Here is an 18,434-nt window from a genome sequence, read left to right as displayed (position 1 = left end):
ATACCCCTCATACCTGTCAAACTACTTGTCCGAAGTGAGTGACACCCACAGCCACAACACCAGAGGTGATGTGGCTGTGGGTGTCATGATCTGGGTGTCATGATCTGCTCACATGCACCCAAATTTAGAACAAACATGGGAAAGGTCTCATCCTCCTGCTCTGCCACCAAAATGTGCCTGAAAAAACAAAAGGGGAGGTAAATGCAATTTACCCATCTCTTTTGTAGCCTACATAGTGTTTGATGATACATTTTTGTATGCTATGTTGATGAATACATTGTTATCCTTTTAGCTAGACTACTAAAGTATTCAATCAATAAATCAAGAGATAGCTCCCTATTTCTCCCTATTTATTTCCCTATTTTTGTATCTCTCCCCTCTTTCTGTATCATAGAGCGCAATGCCCCAACTGGACAGAAGGTGTGCCCTGTAGCACTGCAGTACACGGCCCCACTGCAGTGTTTCAGCATGTGCGCGCTCGCACGTGTGTGTGTGTGTGTGTGTGTGTGTGTGTGTGGTGCGTGCGTGCGCGTGTGTGTGCTCTCAGCTGTTGGGACAGTCAGTGACTCTGCAGCCTGCTGCTGCTGCCACTCTGTTGAAGGAGAAGGCAGAGTAAGAGAGGGAGGGAGAGAGAGAGAGAGAGAGAGAGACCGCGGAGGAGGGAGAGAAGAGAGGGAAGGAAGGGGGAGATGAATGAGTGGTGGGCTCCCACTCAGTCAGGCCCAAATTAAGCCATGTGGGCTGGGGCTGGGCTAGGCCCCCCTCTGCTATAAATACGCTGGCCGCCTGGAGGTTCGGGTTTGGTGGCTGGGGCTTTCGATCGGCGACCACCGCAGCGGCTGCAGCCTCCTTCCTCAAGAGAGCAGCCTCCTCTTCTTCTGCCCGTTCATCAACCTCATCACTATCGTCATCTTCCTCCTCCTTCTCCTCCTGGTTTCTACCACACCGGAGATCCAAAATGCCACGGGTGGACTCAGACCTCAAGTTGGACTTCAAAGATGTCCTCTTCAGACCCAAAAGGAGCAGCCTTAAGAGCCGCTCAGAGGTAGGTGTCTGTCATCTGTAATGGATTATTATTACATCATCACTCGATTGACATTGAGCGTGTAAACACACTGACTGTAGTGTTCGGCCCGGAATGTTGGTTGGACGGAATACTTTTGGCACATGCAAGCTATGTATTTTAATGTTTACAGGTACATTTTGTCTCTACCGTTGGGTGACGGAGCTGACTGTCTATATGTATGGATGGGGGGGTACAGAAGGATTGTACGGGTCAGGGGGCACTCTTGCGTAACCCAGTGTGATGCACCCATATCTATGACCAGATTTGTATAGGATTAAGTGACAGTGACAGTGACAGTCCCTTAACCACAAGTCACAGTCGCATGGCCTATAACTCCTTCTCCCAAGGACAGCCCATGGAGCGAATACGCTCAATGTAATTCCTCCCCATTTTGAATCTGTGTGTCCACAGGTGGTACAGTACATGCTTTGCCTGTACTGTATATTTGTACACGAACACGCTCCGTGTAGCCTGCCACAAACTGTGGCATGACCTTGTTAAAGCTTACAATAGATCAAGGTTACTGAGCCTGACCCGAAAGGGTCTATTTGTACAGATGAACCAAATGAAACCTAGCATCACTATTCTGGCCTGGGGCGAACTGAGCTCACAACTTGCTGAAAGGCAAGCTTGTAGATCGGCTGCTTTCGGCCAATATGTTTATTTGGTGTAGAGAGGGACAGGCAGGAGGCCTATAGACCTCTGGGGGAGCCCAGTCTAAATGGGTTAAAACCAGCACCCCTATTTTGGCCATGTCATTATAGGCTAAATCCTTCAATGATTTGTAAAAGATATAGTAAACCGCAGGTCTACAATCTCAACATGACGCAACGTGAGCTTGTAGATCGACTATTTTCTCCACACCACACAATAGTAAGCCACTAAAGCCCAAATATAAAGTCAGGATGGATGTTACAATGAAGTATACCCAAAACCAAACCCTAAACCTAACCTCACAAGTCACGGGTTAGTTTTAACCTGCCACTCATGTTGGGAGCCACGGGTGAGTTTGAACCTGCCACGCACGTTGGGAGCGGCGGTGTTGTCGGACTAGTTAGTATGTCTAACCAACATTACATGCACCCCCAAAAGCATTTTGGGGCTGTCTGTATGATTGGGTTGGGTCATGGTCAAATTAATGTTATTTAATTTTGTTCATAAACAGGTCAAGTTAAGTCATTCTCTTTAATTTTGGGCTCTGTGTGGACTTGTTACTTATAGGTGTCCTCAATCCTTCTCCTGACCCAGTTTCTTACCTTACCACAGTGTTGACATTGCAGGAGCTGATAGCAGCAGAGGACAATGATACTGGTAACGATGATACTGGCAAGGTGGCCCTGCGTGTGTGTGGGGGGACTGTGGGGGACTGTGGGGGGTGGGCAGGGGGGGGGGGACTGTGGGGGACGGGGTGTTGGTGGGGGGCGGGCGAGGGCAATATGAGACACAAACAGGAGGTGTCTCAGAATACGCCTGTTTAAAAATAGGACTGTGTGACGTCTATCCACAATCACCGAGGGCACATTCCTTCCGTGCACTGCGAGGCTGTCGGGATTATCTGGCTGACTGATAAACACAAACACACACTCAATTTACCATAACAAAGATGACAAATGATTACATGTACACACTTATTGTTATTGTGCGCACGCAGTGTGCCATCTAATCAACTTATTCTGCTCCTATAAGGCTACTACAGGGAAAGCAATGTAATACGGGACCATCTTTCCGTTCATTCATTCATATAGGTCCAGTCTGACTACATTTCTATCCCATTTCAAATTTACATTTACCGTAATTCAGTTATTCCTAGACTTAGTGTTGGCTCACAAGATTTGATGCATGTGAAATGTTCTCAAAAAGCTGACAATTAAACCCATGCATCCTAAACTAATTATTTAGAGTCACTTAAATTACTTCCGGAGTCTGTTTTCAGTCCAACTCTTTAACACAGGGAGCTGTAGTCAAATACAATCACTTTGTTGTGAATTCCAATGACGCCCTCTGCTGGCTTTGTTACTTAATTATTATCCCCTGTATCAGGAGGAAGCTGCATGTAGCCTACTGAACATAGCCACACTATTGTAGTACAAAGTATAAACGGGAATCAAGCTTTTCTGTTATCTGCAAGGTCATTTAGACTAGACTAGAGGAACATTCACTTAACAGGAGATGGAATCCACTCCACAAAGTGATTTTCAGATACACGACCATCTTCATTAAGTACAGTACATATACCTACAGCTCAGGTTCACTTGGCGTCACCCTCTTCTACACGCAGAACATGACGTTGCATTATTCAGAAGTCTTCAGCTGACTGTTCACCTAGCCCTAGAGGAAAAGGCACCATCAGGTCCATCATTAACCCACATGTCCTCCCTCACCCTCCTCGATCGTTTCCTTACTGCACCACCAATAAATAATCTATTGGAGATCAAATATAACTTTAATACATATATCTGTGTCAATGCTTATAGAGACAGACAGATAGATATGTATCCCACTTCATAGTCATACAACACTTTGCAAGTCAGAAACAAGGCCTCTGATTTACTGTAAGCTGATAATGCTGAAGTCCTGCTAAGTCAGCATACTGCACAGAGCAGAAACCTTATTGATGGTCTGCACCAACATATGAAATCACAGGCCTTTACACTCCTCCCTCACTTGTTCCATCTGTCCTTCTTTCCTCCCAGGTACATGCACAGAGTGTATGTGCCTGTGCCTATTTATTAACAGTTCAAGCACAACTCAATACATACAACGACTGTGAGTGGACCTTTGAGAGTGGTTTTGAAGTAGTCAAGGGGTTTGCATGTCTTAATGACCGTTGTTAGGGCGTTCCACATTTTGGGGGCATAGGAGTGAAATTAATTTAGTCCCTTGTTTGTGCCGAATCTGGGTTGCACAGAGCTGCACAGAGCTATGGACCAGAGCTAGGGGCTCTATTTTCGTCACCGCTAAACCCCTCATCCCTAAACTTCTTTGCCTTTTTTTATTTTATTTTGAAAAACATTTTTGAATATTTCAACTAGCCAATATACATTGACACATGAACTTGTAGACTGGCCATTTTAACTATTCAAAAATGTTTTGCAAAATAGTAAATTGGAAAAAAAAAGGCAAAGAAGTTTAGCGATAAGGGGTTTAGCGGTGACGAAAATGGAGCCCTCAGTGCCTTGCTCAAGGGTAATTATAATTGGAGGCGCTGATGAGTATGGGTATTGGGTACGGTGACAACGAACCGCCTGCTGTCTAGTGTCTACAGTACCATATATTTACATTTTACGGTCTGTCATCTCACCAGCACACAACAAGTTACACAACTTACTGTAATACACGCGCCTGTCAGAACTGCATGGGAAATAATTCCTTCAGCAGCCTTTGGCCATGATGAGCACAGCAGCCTTCCTAATGAGATTACAAGACCAATTCAAGTCTGTGACTGCCTGGCGAGTCAAAAACGTGAGCTGTGGTCCAAAAATGCAGTGTCATTCATGTGATTCACATTTACGAGACGTATACCAGACCTCAGTCACTTCAGATATACTTCCACTTACAACAACGTTATTTATATACACAATATACAATGATTATATACAATCTGATTCTTTAAACGACTTACCGTAAAACTTTAAAAGTGAATGACAAACTATAAACAGTCTGATGATGTGCTCATTGTGCTGCACTCTACTGCGCTTGAAAGCCTGGTGGTGACGCGAGGCAGGACCTTTCTCGGCCCCACCCTGCTCCCATTGTTTACATTGTGTTTAGGATCCAAGATGGCCGCAGCACCAGGAGGGTGTGGGGCGGAGGGGAGGGGAGCGGGGCAGGGTCGACATATGCCCTCACTGGGCAGCGTTCACACATTCAAGACACCTGTCTTCTGTCTTATCTGTGTTTAATGGCTACTCCAATGCATTTCCAATGTTTGACCAAAACATTTTTTTGATGGGGGGAGGGGGGCAGAACACATCCATCAAAGCTGTGTTCAGACACAAGACAGGTGTCAGACACAAGACAGGTGTCCCCTCCACACACACACACACACACACACACACACACACACACACACACACACACACACACACACACACACACACACACACACACACACACACACACACACACACACACACACACACACACACACACACACACACACACACACACACACACACACACACACACACACACACACACACTTTTTACAGCTCACTTCTTTCTGTATAGTGTTGATTATTAGTGAACGTGTTCTGTCTGTCTCTCCCACAGGTGGATCTGCAAAGGACGTTCACATTCCGTAACTCCAAACAGACGTACACGGGCATCCCCATCATCGCTGCCAACATGGACACCACGGGAACCTTTGAGATGGCACAGGTCCTCAGCAAAGTAAGACCGATACCATACTGAACACAGAACACTGTGTGCCGAATAACAATATACTGTAGTACATTTATACATCTTCGTTCCTACTCTCACCTATGGTCATGAAGTGTGGGTTATGACCGAAAGAATAAGGTTGCTAATAGTTTTCTTCGACGGGTGGCACTGGCTGGCATCTCCCTTAGAGCTTAGGTGGTCCGGGCATCTGGTTAGGATGCCTCTTGGGCGTCTCCCTAGGGAGGTCCTCGATGCACGTCCCACTGGGAGGAAACCCCGGGGCAGACCGAGGCGCAGTTGGAGGAAACACATCGACCCACTGGCCTTGGAACGTCTCGGGATCCCCCAGGAGGAAGTCACTAATGTTGCTCTGGAGAGGGAAGTCTGGAGCTCTCTGGTGGAGCTGTTGCCCCCGCGTTACTTCCAACTACGGATAAGCGGTTGAAGATGGATGGATGGATTTAGTACATTTCTGAGAATTATCAATAATCCGTATATAGGCCTACTAATTCTTATTTCCTCCCACCACCCCCCCCCGCCCCCTTCTCTCCAGCACACACTGTTCACAGCCATACACAAGCACTACTCTTTGGATGAGTGGAAAAGCTTTGCTGCCGATCATCCAGAATGCCTAGACGTAAGAGAAGTGCAACATTTGACTTATATACGTTTTGTAGGACAACGATGTTCATGAATTAGTCAATATTAAATGAAATAATTCATTCCTAAATGAAGCGGTATAGCCTACATACTGTATGTGTGTCTTCTTGCAGAACATAGCGGTGAGCTCCGGCAGCGGTGTGGCAGACCTGGAGAGGTTGTGTGCCGTCCTGGACGCCATCCCTGCCCTCAGGTACATCTGTCTGGACGTGGCCAACGGATACTCTGAGTACTTTGTGGAGTTTGTCAAGACCGTCAGAGAAAAGTACCCAAAGCATACCATCATGGTGAGACGATTTACACACACATCACAGAGCATAGCGTCATGGTAAGTCAGACACATTTACACACACATCCCAACGCATAGCGTCATGGTGAGTCAGATACATTTACACACACATCCCAACGCATAGCGTCATGGTGAGTCAGACACATTTACACACACATCCCAGAGCATAGCGTCATGGTGAGTCAGATACATTTACACACACATCCCAGAGCATAGCGTCATGGTGAGTCAGACACATTTACACACACATCCCAGAGCATAACGTCATGGTGAGTCAGACAAATTTACACACACATCCCAACGTATACAGTAGCGTCATGGTGAGTCAAACACATTTACACACACATCCCAGAGCATAGCGTCATGGTGAGTCAAACACATTTACACACACATCCCAGAGCATAGCGTCATGGTGAGTCAAACACATTTACACACACATCCCAGAGCATAGCGTCATGGTGAGTCAGACACATTTACACACACATCCCAGAGCATAGCGTCATGGTGAGTCAAACACATTTACACACACATCCCAGAGCATACCGTCATGGTGAGAGACGTTTACACACAATAGCATTCATGAATGGATGGCAGTGTTGTTTCTGGCAGCAAACTTTGAATAGTTTGAATTTAGTTTTATAGTCACAGTTTAGTCACATGGAATGATTTACTGTTTTAGTCCACTAAATGTTATGAGATTTTAAGTCGACTAAATCTACGGTTGATTTAGTCGACTAAAATGTGTTTTGGCGCGCCTTGATGCCGTCGTAATGGCAGGATGGATGGATGGATGGATGGATGGATGGATGGATGGAGGGATGGATGGGTGGGTGGGTGGGTGGATGGATGGATGGATGACAGCTGCCTCAAACAGTGTGAATATGACGGCTGATTGTGTTATTATGTGTTGGATTATTGCAATTTATAGGACACTTAATGGTCAAGTGAAATGTACTGATGCTGATAGTCTATACTCTACTCTCTGCCTGGCAGGCTGGAAACGTTGTGACCGGGGAGATGGTAGAGGAACTCATTCTCTCCGGGGCTGACATCATCAAAGTGGGCATCGGACCAGGTGGGTTGGCGGCAGGAACGTGCAGAGAGTGTTTTGGGGCAGGGGCTGAAATCCTGTTAAGAGGGCAAAAATAGCGAAAATTGCAGATCTACAAGTCCAAAAGTGCCCTCTTGACTTATACTGGATCTCTTGTCCACTATAGTCCCTGCCTAACATTTTAGTCTAGTTTCTATCTGTTGACGAAATTGTCACTATATTTAGTTTAGTTTTAGTCATCATAGCTTAGTTTTAATTTAGTTTCCATTTAGTTTTTGTCAGTGAAAAAAGATATAGTCGACGAAAATTTTTCGTCTTTTAGTCGACGAAAACAACACTGGATGTAAGGTTCTTCTTCTTATCCATGATGTTATATGGAGTGTTCTGTGCGTTCCAGGGTCTGTCTGTACGACACGCATCAAGACCGGGGTGGGCTACCCTCAGCTGAGTGCCGTCATAGAGTGTGCCGACTCCGCACACGGACTTAAAGGTCACATCATCTCTGTAAGTCTCCAATATGTGTATGCTTATTTATTTGGACAGAACCTTCAAGTATTTTGGTTTGTTGTTTGACATAACATTAACACACTTAGGGCTGTATTAAGTACCAGGTCTTATTCCCTAACTTGAGTAAACTAAAGACCTGGAGGCGTGATCAATGCCATTTTGCTATTCTGAGTGGGCAAAGAGCATTGATCACGCCTCCAGGTCTTTAGTTTACTCAAGTTAGGGAATAAGACCTGGTACTTAAGACACGCAAAATACAGCTCTTAATGTTTTAATACAAAAAGTATTAATATTTTTGTCTACCCACATAAATTTGTGTTGCCTGAATGACGACAGAAATATGGAGGCCTCCATCCATTATTATTATTTTAACTTGAATCAGTCAAATGCAATAGGGAGGATGTGTCACTGTTACGTGGTAGTAGCACTTCTTGACCTGAAGAGGGTGTCCAAGGACTTCTCTCCAAAGGCTCAGAAGCGCTGTCTTAGTTATTTGACCTTTATTTGACCTTTCCTCCATTCAGGATGGCGGCTGCAGTTGTCCAGGTGACGTAGCCAAGGCCTTTGGTAAGTGTACACTGTACTGTTATGTTACACACAGTGTTGTTTTTGGATTTTAGTTTTAGTCAATAGTTTTCAATTAGTTTTAGTCACATTGTAGTCACCTGGAATGTTTTAGTTTTAGTCTAGTTTTAGTCGACTAAATAGAGTAAGATTTTAGTCGACTAAATCTACAGGTGATTTAGTCGACTAAAATGTATTTTGGTGGGCCTTGATGCCGTCGTAATGACTGTTTTTACACTTGCTGAAAATAGCCGATCTACAAGTTCACAACGCGTCGCAGCAATTTTCAGCATGCAACCAAGTGTAAAATGACGTAAAGTATACTGAATCTCTTGTCCACTAGTCCCTTCCTAAGATTTTAGTCTAATTTTTATTTGTTGACGAAATTGTCAATACATTTAGTCTTAGTTTTAGTCATCATAGAATAGTTTCCATTTAGTGGAAAAAGGTAGTCGACGAACATTTTTCGTCGACTACCTTTTAGTCGATAAAACAACACTGGTTACACAGTAGTTGGACACATCTCAACAGAGATGTGTCCAATATTACACGAGAGGGTGTGGTTTAACGTGATTATTGCCACGACAGTGATGCGGTCAGGAACGAGACGTAGTCGAGTTCTGCTGAAGTGGCAATAAGCATGTTAAACCACACCCTCGAGTGTAATATTGCAATTATACAACAATTACCCTTAAAACTAAGAAAATCGCTGAAAAACGTATTTTTTTAATGACAGATGTAGTCACTACGACCACAAATGTCCCAAGAAACTAGTTAGCCTAATTCAGCTGCTCTGGGAACACAGAGCAGCTGAATTATTTGTTTTGATGTGTGTTTTGGTGTGTAGTGGTGCTCGTTTGAACCACGGCTAGAAGGCTGTTTCAACCAATCAGATTGCTTCCTCGAAACGACCTGTTGTATAATTTGTAACAATCACCACCTCTCTCTCTCCTCAGGAGCGGGAGCTGACTTTGTGATGATGGGAGGCATGCTGGCGGGCCACGACCAGTGCACCGGGCAGGTCATCGAGAAGGACGGCAAGAAGTTCAAACTCTTCTATGGGATGAGCTCTGACACCGCCATGAAGAAATACGTAGGAGGAGTGGCAGAGTACAGGTGAGGACCATAGTGTTGTTTTTGGCAGCAAATTTTGATTTTAGTTTCAGTCATATAGTGCTCCATCTTGCGCCACCCTTATCCCTTATATCCCTAAACTAATTTAGCCATTTTTTACTATTTAAAAAAACCTTTTAAAATAGTCAATTTTTAACTATAGCCAATCTACATTGAGCCATTGTGAGCTTGTAGATCAGCTATTTGAACTATTTTAAAATGTTTTATAAAATAGTAAAAAAATGGCAAATTAGTTTAGGGATAAAGGAAAGGGATAAACAAGATATAGCCCATAGTCTCTTCAATATCGTCGTCTTTTCATTTAGTTTCAGTGACATTTTAGTCACCTTGAATGTCTTAGTGTTAGTCTAGTTTTAGTGATGACTAAATATCATACGTTTTTGATCGACTAAATCTACAGTTGATTTAGTCGACTAAAATCTATTTTGCCGGGCCTTGATGCTGTCGTAATGACTTTTTTACACTGAAAATAACCCATCTACAAGCCGTTGTGGGCTTCTAGATCGGCTATTTTCAGCATGCAACCAAGTGTAAAATGACTTATACTGGATCTCTTGTCCACTAGTCTCTTCCTAACATTTTAGTCTAGTTTTTATTTGTTGACAAATTTGTCAATATATTTAGTCGTAGTCATCATAGCTTAGTTTACATTTAGTTTTCGCCAGTGAAAAAAGGTAGTCGACGAACATTTTTCGTCTTAGTTTTAGTCGACGAAATCAACAGTGCAGGTGAGGACTGAGGAGAGACTGATGATATATTTAACTTCACAAGCATCCCACCCACGTTGATGCCGCTGCACATTATATCCAATCCTGGTATGCATATAATATATGGAATGCCAAGTGTTTAACGACTTAAAGCCCATTCTGACCTGAGATCAGATTCATACGAGGTTTCCACTGGACACACACTGGTCTGATTAACCCATTCTGACCTGAGATCAGATTTTTAAAAAAAATCTAAAATAGCAGACCTAAAAGCTCGTAGCGCGCCACTCGGTGGCGCGCTATGAGCTTGTAGATCTGCTATTTTTCAATAGCTAAAGCATAACATGATGCTAACACCGAAATGGGTTCCCGTTCAGAATGTCTGTGTTAAAGTCTTAAAGCCTATAAACTTGACATCAATACCAAATCACTTCTCAGAAAATATAGTTGCATGTTTCAACATGTTGAGAGCTTGTAAATGTGCTATTTTTGAGAGGCCCTCCTATATACAGGTTTAATGTTTGTTTTTAGTTCAATGTTTGTTTTAAAAACGCCATTGACAAATGAAGGGAAAATTTACGTCATCTTGTCCCTAACATACAAACATTAAATGCCATTAACAATGAAGAGAATTTAATGTTAGACTTGAGTTAGACTTTAATATGTTAGCGCCCCTCACTTCACACAGGTCAGATTTTTTTGACATAATATTATGTTTGCCTATTTTGTGTCATCTGAAACTAAGTTACCAACTTTGTGACAGGTTGAAAAAGTGTTTAAATTAGTCATCTCCTCGCCTATAATACTATCTCTCTCTCTCTCAGGGCGTCAGAGGGGAGGACAGTAACGGTGCCCTACAGGGGGGATGTAGAGAACACCATCCTGGACGTCCTGGGAGGTCTGCGCTCCACCTGTACCTACGTGGGCGCCGCAAAGCTCAAAGAACTCAGCCGCCGGACCACCTTCATACGCGTCACGCAGCAGTCCAGCAACATGTTCTCCTAGTGTACACTGTACTGTACATGCACGTCACACGACACAATACATGTCCGTTATCAGTATGTACTGCTAACAGTACAGCTCACATGTGCAATGTTTAGCCTACTGGTGTGATTATACATGGAGACAAAGGAACACATACATATGCACGTGTGCTTGCATGCACGCACGCACATGCACGCACACGCACGCACACACACACACACACACACACACACACACACACACACACACACACACACACACACACACACACACACACACTTAATGGCTCATGTCATGCACCTGTCTCTCTAAATGATGACACAATGAAGCCGTTTTTCTCACGACATCTGCCATCAAAAAGCTGTTTACTTTAAACACTTTAAGCCTGTTAATATTGGTAAACACTTTTGAGTGGTGTGCAACCACTCCTATATACAGCTCTGTGTGTCCCTGGGTCCCTGACTGGGTCCCTGGGTCTGTCTGTCTGTCCAAGCACGAAAAAAGCGTTGTAGCGTTTGTTCACCATCAAGTGTCACTGTTGCACAGCCTAACACACACACACACACAGACACACACAGGCCAGGGAGGAGGGCTTGTACAGTACAGTACAGTACAGTACAGTACAGTACAGTACAGTACAGTACAGTACAGTACAGTACCACTCACTTCAGACAGGTCTGATTTTTTTTGTTGCTAAACTAGCAGATCTACAACCACACAGTGTGTCACATTGCATCATGTTGTGAGCTTGTTTGGTTATTTCTGTTATTCATTGTATGACAAAGTATATATAGGCCTTAATGTTCTGGGGGAGAACATTTACAAGCTCACGATGTGTCGTGCTGCATCGTGTTGTGAGATTGTAGATGGGATATGTTGCAGCGAAGACATTTGGAGTATAGAGGGGGAAAAGGAAGGGGCCTAGTATAGACCCCTGGGGGACACCGGTGGTTAAACCACTGTCCCACAAACATCAGAGCAATGCATAAAGCTTTGTCTCACAGCAGGTTGACGAGTGTGTTCACATATAGGACATATATCAGTAATATCAGTGGTATTTCAGTTTTTAATTGACTCTTGTAAGCTTTTCTCATCCCAGTTATGAGATAGCTGTGAAATATTTGAGTTTGTGTTTATGGAATTTTGCTAAAAAAAAAAAAAAAAGTAAACTGCAAGAATAAGAGAATCAGGATCTCAGCTATTATCTGAATGCATGTAAACACACTCAGTGGGAGGGAATACGTATTTCTGCTCAGATCAATAATAATAAAAAGGACACAAAAACAAAATCTGTAACATAGAATAATAAATTATAAGTTGTGCATTAAATATGCAAACTCCCAGAGATGCTTTCCATGGGCCTTAAACTTCTCTAGGGAAAACATTGTTGGAATAAACAGCATGTAGGATGATTTTCCCCGTCAATAAGTCAGTGAATGTTTCTTAATTTGACATGCGGCTTGTTTCAAGTAGCTTCGGCTTCAAAGCCAGGAGTAGATCTATTGTTCTCGTCACCGCGCCATGTTTTTGTTGTCTTGTCTCATTTGTCGAAAATGTACGCTCTGCTCCATTTCAAGCCATGAGCATGTTTCAAAATGACATGATCAGAACTAAACCGATCAGAACTAATATTCCTAATGCCAAGCACCAACATAATATTTGACAAGCAAAAATATTTCCATCCTTGGTATAAGCCAGAGAATAACGTCTTTGTGCATCTGTGTGAGTGCATGCTTGCTGGATGGTTTCATCCATTGAAAAGAACTGTAGGACCGATGTCTTCCACCCATCGGACGTATAGCGGTGGTGCCCTGCATGCAAAACAATCATTCTGGATCCTAATTCATTGATTCCACTGTGCCTGAAATGAAATCAAGCCCACCTCAAGAAATGTCAGCTTTCACTGCTGCGAGGAGTCACTCACTGTGTCGCAAGCGAAGACCTTCAGGGATAACATGAATGTAAAACAATGGAACAATAATAAACAATCACAGTGAAATCCTACTATAAATGCGCCACGTCTCTGTGTGTGTCTGCGTGTGTGTGTGTGTACGATTGTAATGCACGTAACTCGTAAGAACCGTTTGCCCCACCGACTTAAAATGTTACAAACGCGTTCCACACCACCGCAGGGAGTGGAACGCGTTCCACACCACCGCAGGGAGTGGAACGCGTTCCACACCACCGCAGGGAGTGTTCCACACCACCGCAGGGAGTGGAACGCGTTCCACACCACCGCAGGGAGTGGAACGCGTTCCACACCACCGCAGGGAGTGGAACGCGTTCCACACCACCGCAGGGAGTGGAACGCGTTCCACACCACCGCAGGGAGTGTTCCACACCACCGCAGGGAGTGTTCCACACCACCGCAGGGAGTGTTCCACACCACCGCAGGGAGTGTTCCACACCACCGCAGGGAGTGTTCCACACCACCGCAGGGAGTGGAACGCGTTCCACACCACCGCAGGGAGTGGAACGCGTTCCACACCACCGCAGGGAGTGGAACGCGTTCCACACCACCGCAGGGAGTGGAACGCGTTCCACACCACCGCAGGGAGTGTTCCACACCACCGCAGGGAGTGTTCCACACCACCGCAGGGAGTGGAACGCGTTCCACACCACCGCAGGGAGTGGAACGCGTTCCACACCACCGCAGGGAGTGGAACGCGTTCCACACCACCGCAGGGAGTGGAACGCGTTCCACACCACCGCAGGGAGTGTTCCACACCACCGCAGGGAGTGGAACGCGTTCCACACCACCGCAGGGAGTGGAACGCGTTCCACACCACCGCAGGGAGTGTTCCACACCACCGCAGGGAGTGGAACGCGTTCCACACCACCGCAGGGAGTGTTCCACACCACCGCAGGGAGTGTTCCACACCACCGCAGGGAGTGCAGTCGGTATGGAGTCGGTCGGACCCACGGTCCTCCAGAACCACCACCAAAGGCTCTGCTCAGGCTCTGCCAGTGGGCCTAATAATCCCCTCACCTGTGCAATGTCCAGCCTCTGCCTCAGCCAATTGATTGCCATGGCAACCCCACACCTGCCAATTGATTACTTAACCTTTTCACAGTCAGTTTGCACTCTTCAGGCACAGGCAGACACACAGATCTCCACATACAGTTTGGGCACAAAAGCGACACAGGCAGATATAAAACTGGTTGTAATATTAGGTTCTCAAGTAGGCCGGTGGCCGACGGGCACGTACAGGTCTAGTATATGGAATGAAGATAGTGAAAAATAAACATTGCCAATTGTTTACTGCAATGATAACACTATATAGGAACATAATCTGCGATTCTTTAACTTTAACTTTCTTTTCCATATTCATCGTTGGTTGAATTGTCTTCCACTCTGTTGATAAATGTTTCGCTGCTACCGTATTAACGTTTGAATTCTGATATTGCTACCGGGACATGTGTCGCTAAGTAGGCCACAACAGGAGAGAAGAGCAGTCCTGCCTGAGAAACAGGAGCCTAATATGAAGAGCAGTCCTGCCTGAGAAACAGCAGAGAAGAGCAATCCTGCCTGAGGAAGTGTAGAGAAGAGCAGTCCTGCCTGAGAAACAGCAGAGAAGAGCAGTCCTGCCTGAGAAACAGCAGAAAAGAGCAGTCCTGCCTGAGAAACAGCAGAGAAGAGCAGTCCTGCCTGAGAAACAGCAGAGAAGAGCAGTCCTGCCTAAGAAACAGCAGAAAAGAGCAGTCCTGCCTGAGAAACAGCAGAGAAGAGCAGTCCTGCCTGAGGAACAGGAGCCTAATATGAAGAGTAGTCCTGCCTGAGGAACAGGAGCCTAATATGTCTTTTGTCTTATTTGGGATGTTTGGGAGATGTTTGCTTTCCTATGAGGGGAGAAGGGGGAGGAGAAAGAGAGAGATGACATGCAGCCTCGGGTCCAACTCAGCTGTATACGAAACACAACAACCTTATTTATGTGGTATGCAGTTGCGCTCTTGCGTCATCAGCCACCATTATTATGCCCCATGCGTGTGCAATTTTTCAAAATTGATTTCTTGACGATTCGTGAATGAATGCATTTTCCCTGTGCCGGTGATGTTTAAGTGAGCATCCTGGCTTTGGTCAAGGGCATATAAATAAGCGACTTCACCAAAACCATGTTTCATCTTTCCAAGTTTGCTTTTTAAAACAATCTCCGGACAGGCGGACAATTCAAGGTACTGTTGTCCTTCTCTGGGAACACTATAGTCTAGCTTGTCATATCATGCAATGTAGGCTATACAGTGTGTGTGTGTGTGTGTGTGTGTGTGTGTGTGTGTGTGTGTGTGTGTGTGTGTGTGTGGGTGTGTGTGTGTGTGATGTGCAACATGAAGGACCAGGAGGGAAGTTAAGAAAGGCCAAGTGTAAATACACGTTTGCAACAAAGCTGAACCAATACAACCTAAGACGTGTTCAATAGGGGATTTTCCCAGTGAGAGTGAGAGAGAGACTAATGTGCTTGGCTGAGGACACATGACAATGAAAGCAAAACATTGATAGATTTGGGGAATTGAAGTGATGCACAAAATGCACTCAAAACTAATATTTTGTGCCATTTTATGTTGATGTGCCTGTGTGATCTACTGCCTAAACACAGCCTGCATTTCCAGAAGGTGGCATACCTGTTTCTATTCCAGTTCATTTTCTTATAGCTTTGTTTGATTGGCTTGGCAGCCAGTGTTGATTTCATCGGCTAAAACTAAGACGAAAAATGTTCTAAGACTACCTTTTTTCACTGACTAAATAGAATAGAAGCTAAATGAAAACTAAGCTATGATGACTAAAACTAAGACTAAATATATCGACAATTTTGTCAAGAAATAAAAACTAGACTAAAATGTTAGGAAGGGACTAGTGGACAAGAGATCCAGTATAAGTCATTTTACACTTCGTTGCATGCTGAAAATAGTAAAAGTGTCAAATGTTACGACGACATCAAGGCCCGCCAAAACACATTTTAGTCGACTAAATCAACCGTAGATTTAGTCGACTTAAAATCTCATGACATTTAGTCGACTTTAACTAGACTAACAGTAAAACATTGCAGGTGACTAAAACTAAATGAAAACTATTCAAAAGACTATGACTAAAACTGAAAATCAAATTTTGCTGCCAAAAACAACACTGTTGGGGTTCAATCAAACAAAGCTATAAGAATATATAAGTGGAACAGTGATGCCCATTCACTTTGAACTGTAGTGATGTCATGACATCTCTCCTGCACTAGAGGGCTCTTTTGTCTTTACATTTTGCAACACTGCAAAAAAAAAATACAAATTGAGAACTTAAGTGAGTGAGTGTGCCACACACAATACATACTGTACTGTATTGTATGTCGTTGCTGTCGGGAGGAGACCTCTTAACTCCATTTTTGCTGTTTTTCATATTTTTTGGGCTCATAAATCAGTGCTATTGAACACCCTTCACGTCTGTGTGTTGTTTCGAAAATATTGAACCAATGGAAAGTAGTAAAAAACTACTGTCTGCTAAAACAGCTAACTCCACCACCGCGCCCCCTCTCAAACTGTCTGCTAAAGCAACTAACTCCTCTGCCCCTTCTCATGCAAGTAAAATTGACAATATATAAACTCACACAAACTTTGATGAGGCGGTATTGCTTTGGTTTTCTTAATTTCCTGAATGTTTTATATTTTTCATTTCCTGAAAAATGAACCCTTTCTTTGGAGTTATGTGGTTTCCTCCCGACAGCAGAGATACAGCATGTGGTGTTGTGTTGCGAGTACTTTTTATGGTCTGGTGACAGACCCATTCCAAATAAAAACACAATCTCCCCGTTTCTTGCAGATATGTCAAGGTTTCATTTTCTTTTTCAAAGAGGTGCATTTGTACAGATGTCAAATACATACACCGATAGGGAGTCTCCATTTGCTATAGGGGGGGGGGGGGGGGTGGGTCGGGGGAGACACAGGGGGGGCTTGGTGGTGAGTACAATATAGTACAAACAAGTTGGCTGAGGAACTGCTGCAACCCCCTCCCTGCAAGCAAGTTTGTCCTTCCTTTGTCTGTTATTCGACTGTCCTTGGCTTCTCTGCCGCGCTGTCTCGCGACCCCAACAAGTCTTTATAAGAGTTCGGTACTTGGTGTCACGTACAGGCTGGCAGGAAGTTGTCGACAGACAGTACAGTACACAGACGGTGGTGGGCCTCAGGGCTGAGTGTTGGGACCAGAACAGAACAACAAGGGGGCAGATCATTCAACTGATTTACACCAGTCGACACATAAAGCTCCACCCCCCCTCCGTGGCAGTTAGGCGTGGTCAGAGAGGTCACAAACAGAAGAGCCTGTTCCTCCACTGATCCCAGTGTTTCGTTGCCTTGTACAGAATGGCAGACCAAAAAACAACGTTCAATAATACCGAAGAATCCTCCTAGTCATCTCCAGCGTAATACATTATGTATATAATAATAATAATATATAGTTCATTATCAATTATGATGGTTGTTAATCATATCAAATTATATGTAATAAATGTACATATCGCATAACTCATATCAAACAACCCACTAATGTAAATTTAATTGGGTGAAACTACATTGTTAAGTGGGCCTCTAGAAGTTTTTTTTTTTTTTTTTTAATATTTTATTTTGTTTTGTTTTCTTTCTGCCTGAGTTGGTGATCCAGCGCTATGGACGTTGACAAGACGTCAAACAACAACAGTCAAGTTTGAACCAATTTAAAAAAAAAGAAAAAAAAGGAATCCTGATCAAATTCTGTTCAGTTTCAAAACACAACAAAAGTGCCAACATATATATATTTTTTGCAAGATGAAAATACAAACATCAAGAAACAAAGTACACACATGCCTTTTTTTCGGATCTAAAAGTCAAAGCTCGCACACCAACATTCAATTTATTTGTCATTTTTGTGCAAGAAAGAAGCCAATTAAAAGACAACATCAGCTGTGTTCCTCCAATGAGAAAGCTTGTCACAAAAAACTCAATAACATTCTCTACATAGTTTTCAAGTCCCCTGACATTATATGAGTGCATACAAAGGGAACCAAAAAACAGAAAAGAAAAAAAGCTCCTGTGCCAAAGATAATGAAAAGAAAGCAAAACATTTTTGCGAGCACC

General features: G+C 44.0%; 1 protein-coding gene across 1 annotated transcript; it reads left to right on the top strand.

The window, feature by feature from the left end:
• The first annotated feature begins 622 nt into the window (after positions 1-622).
• On the top strand, positions 623-13,356 carry gmpr (guanosine monophosphate reductase). Its single transcript, XM_080786761.1, has 9 exons — positions 623-1,045; positions 5,339-5,458; positions 6,003-6,086; positions 6,223-6,396; positions 7,392-7,473; positions 7,847-7,953; positions 8,481-8,523; positions 9,477-9,636; positions 11,186-13,356. The coding sequence occupies exons 1-9, from the start codon at positions 959-961 to the stop codon at positions 11,364-11,366; spliced, it is 1,038 nt and encodes a 345-aa protein (XP_080642887.1). The 5' UTR covers positions 623-958; the 3' UTR covers positions 11,367-13,356.
• Positions 13,357-18,434: the final 5,078 nt, after the last annotated feature.

The sequence above is a fragment of the Protomyctophum bolini genome (assembly GCF_963924005.1).
Source record: "Protomyctophum bolini genome assembly, chromosome: 17".
Taxonomy (NCBI): Eukaryota; Metazoa; Chordata; class Actinopteri; order Myctophiformes; family Myctophidae; genus Protomyctophum; species Protomyctophum bolini.
This window is presented reverse-complemented; position numbering and strand designations above follow the sequence as displayed.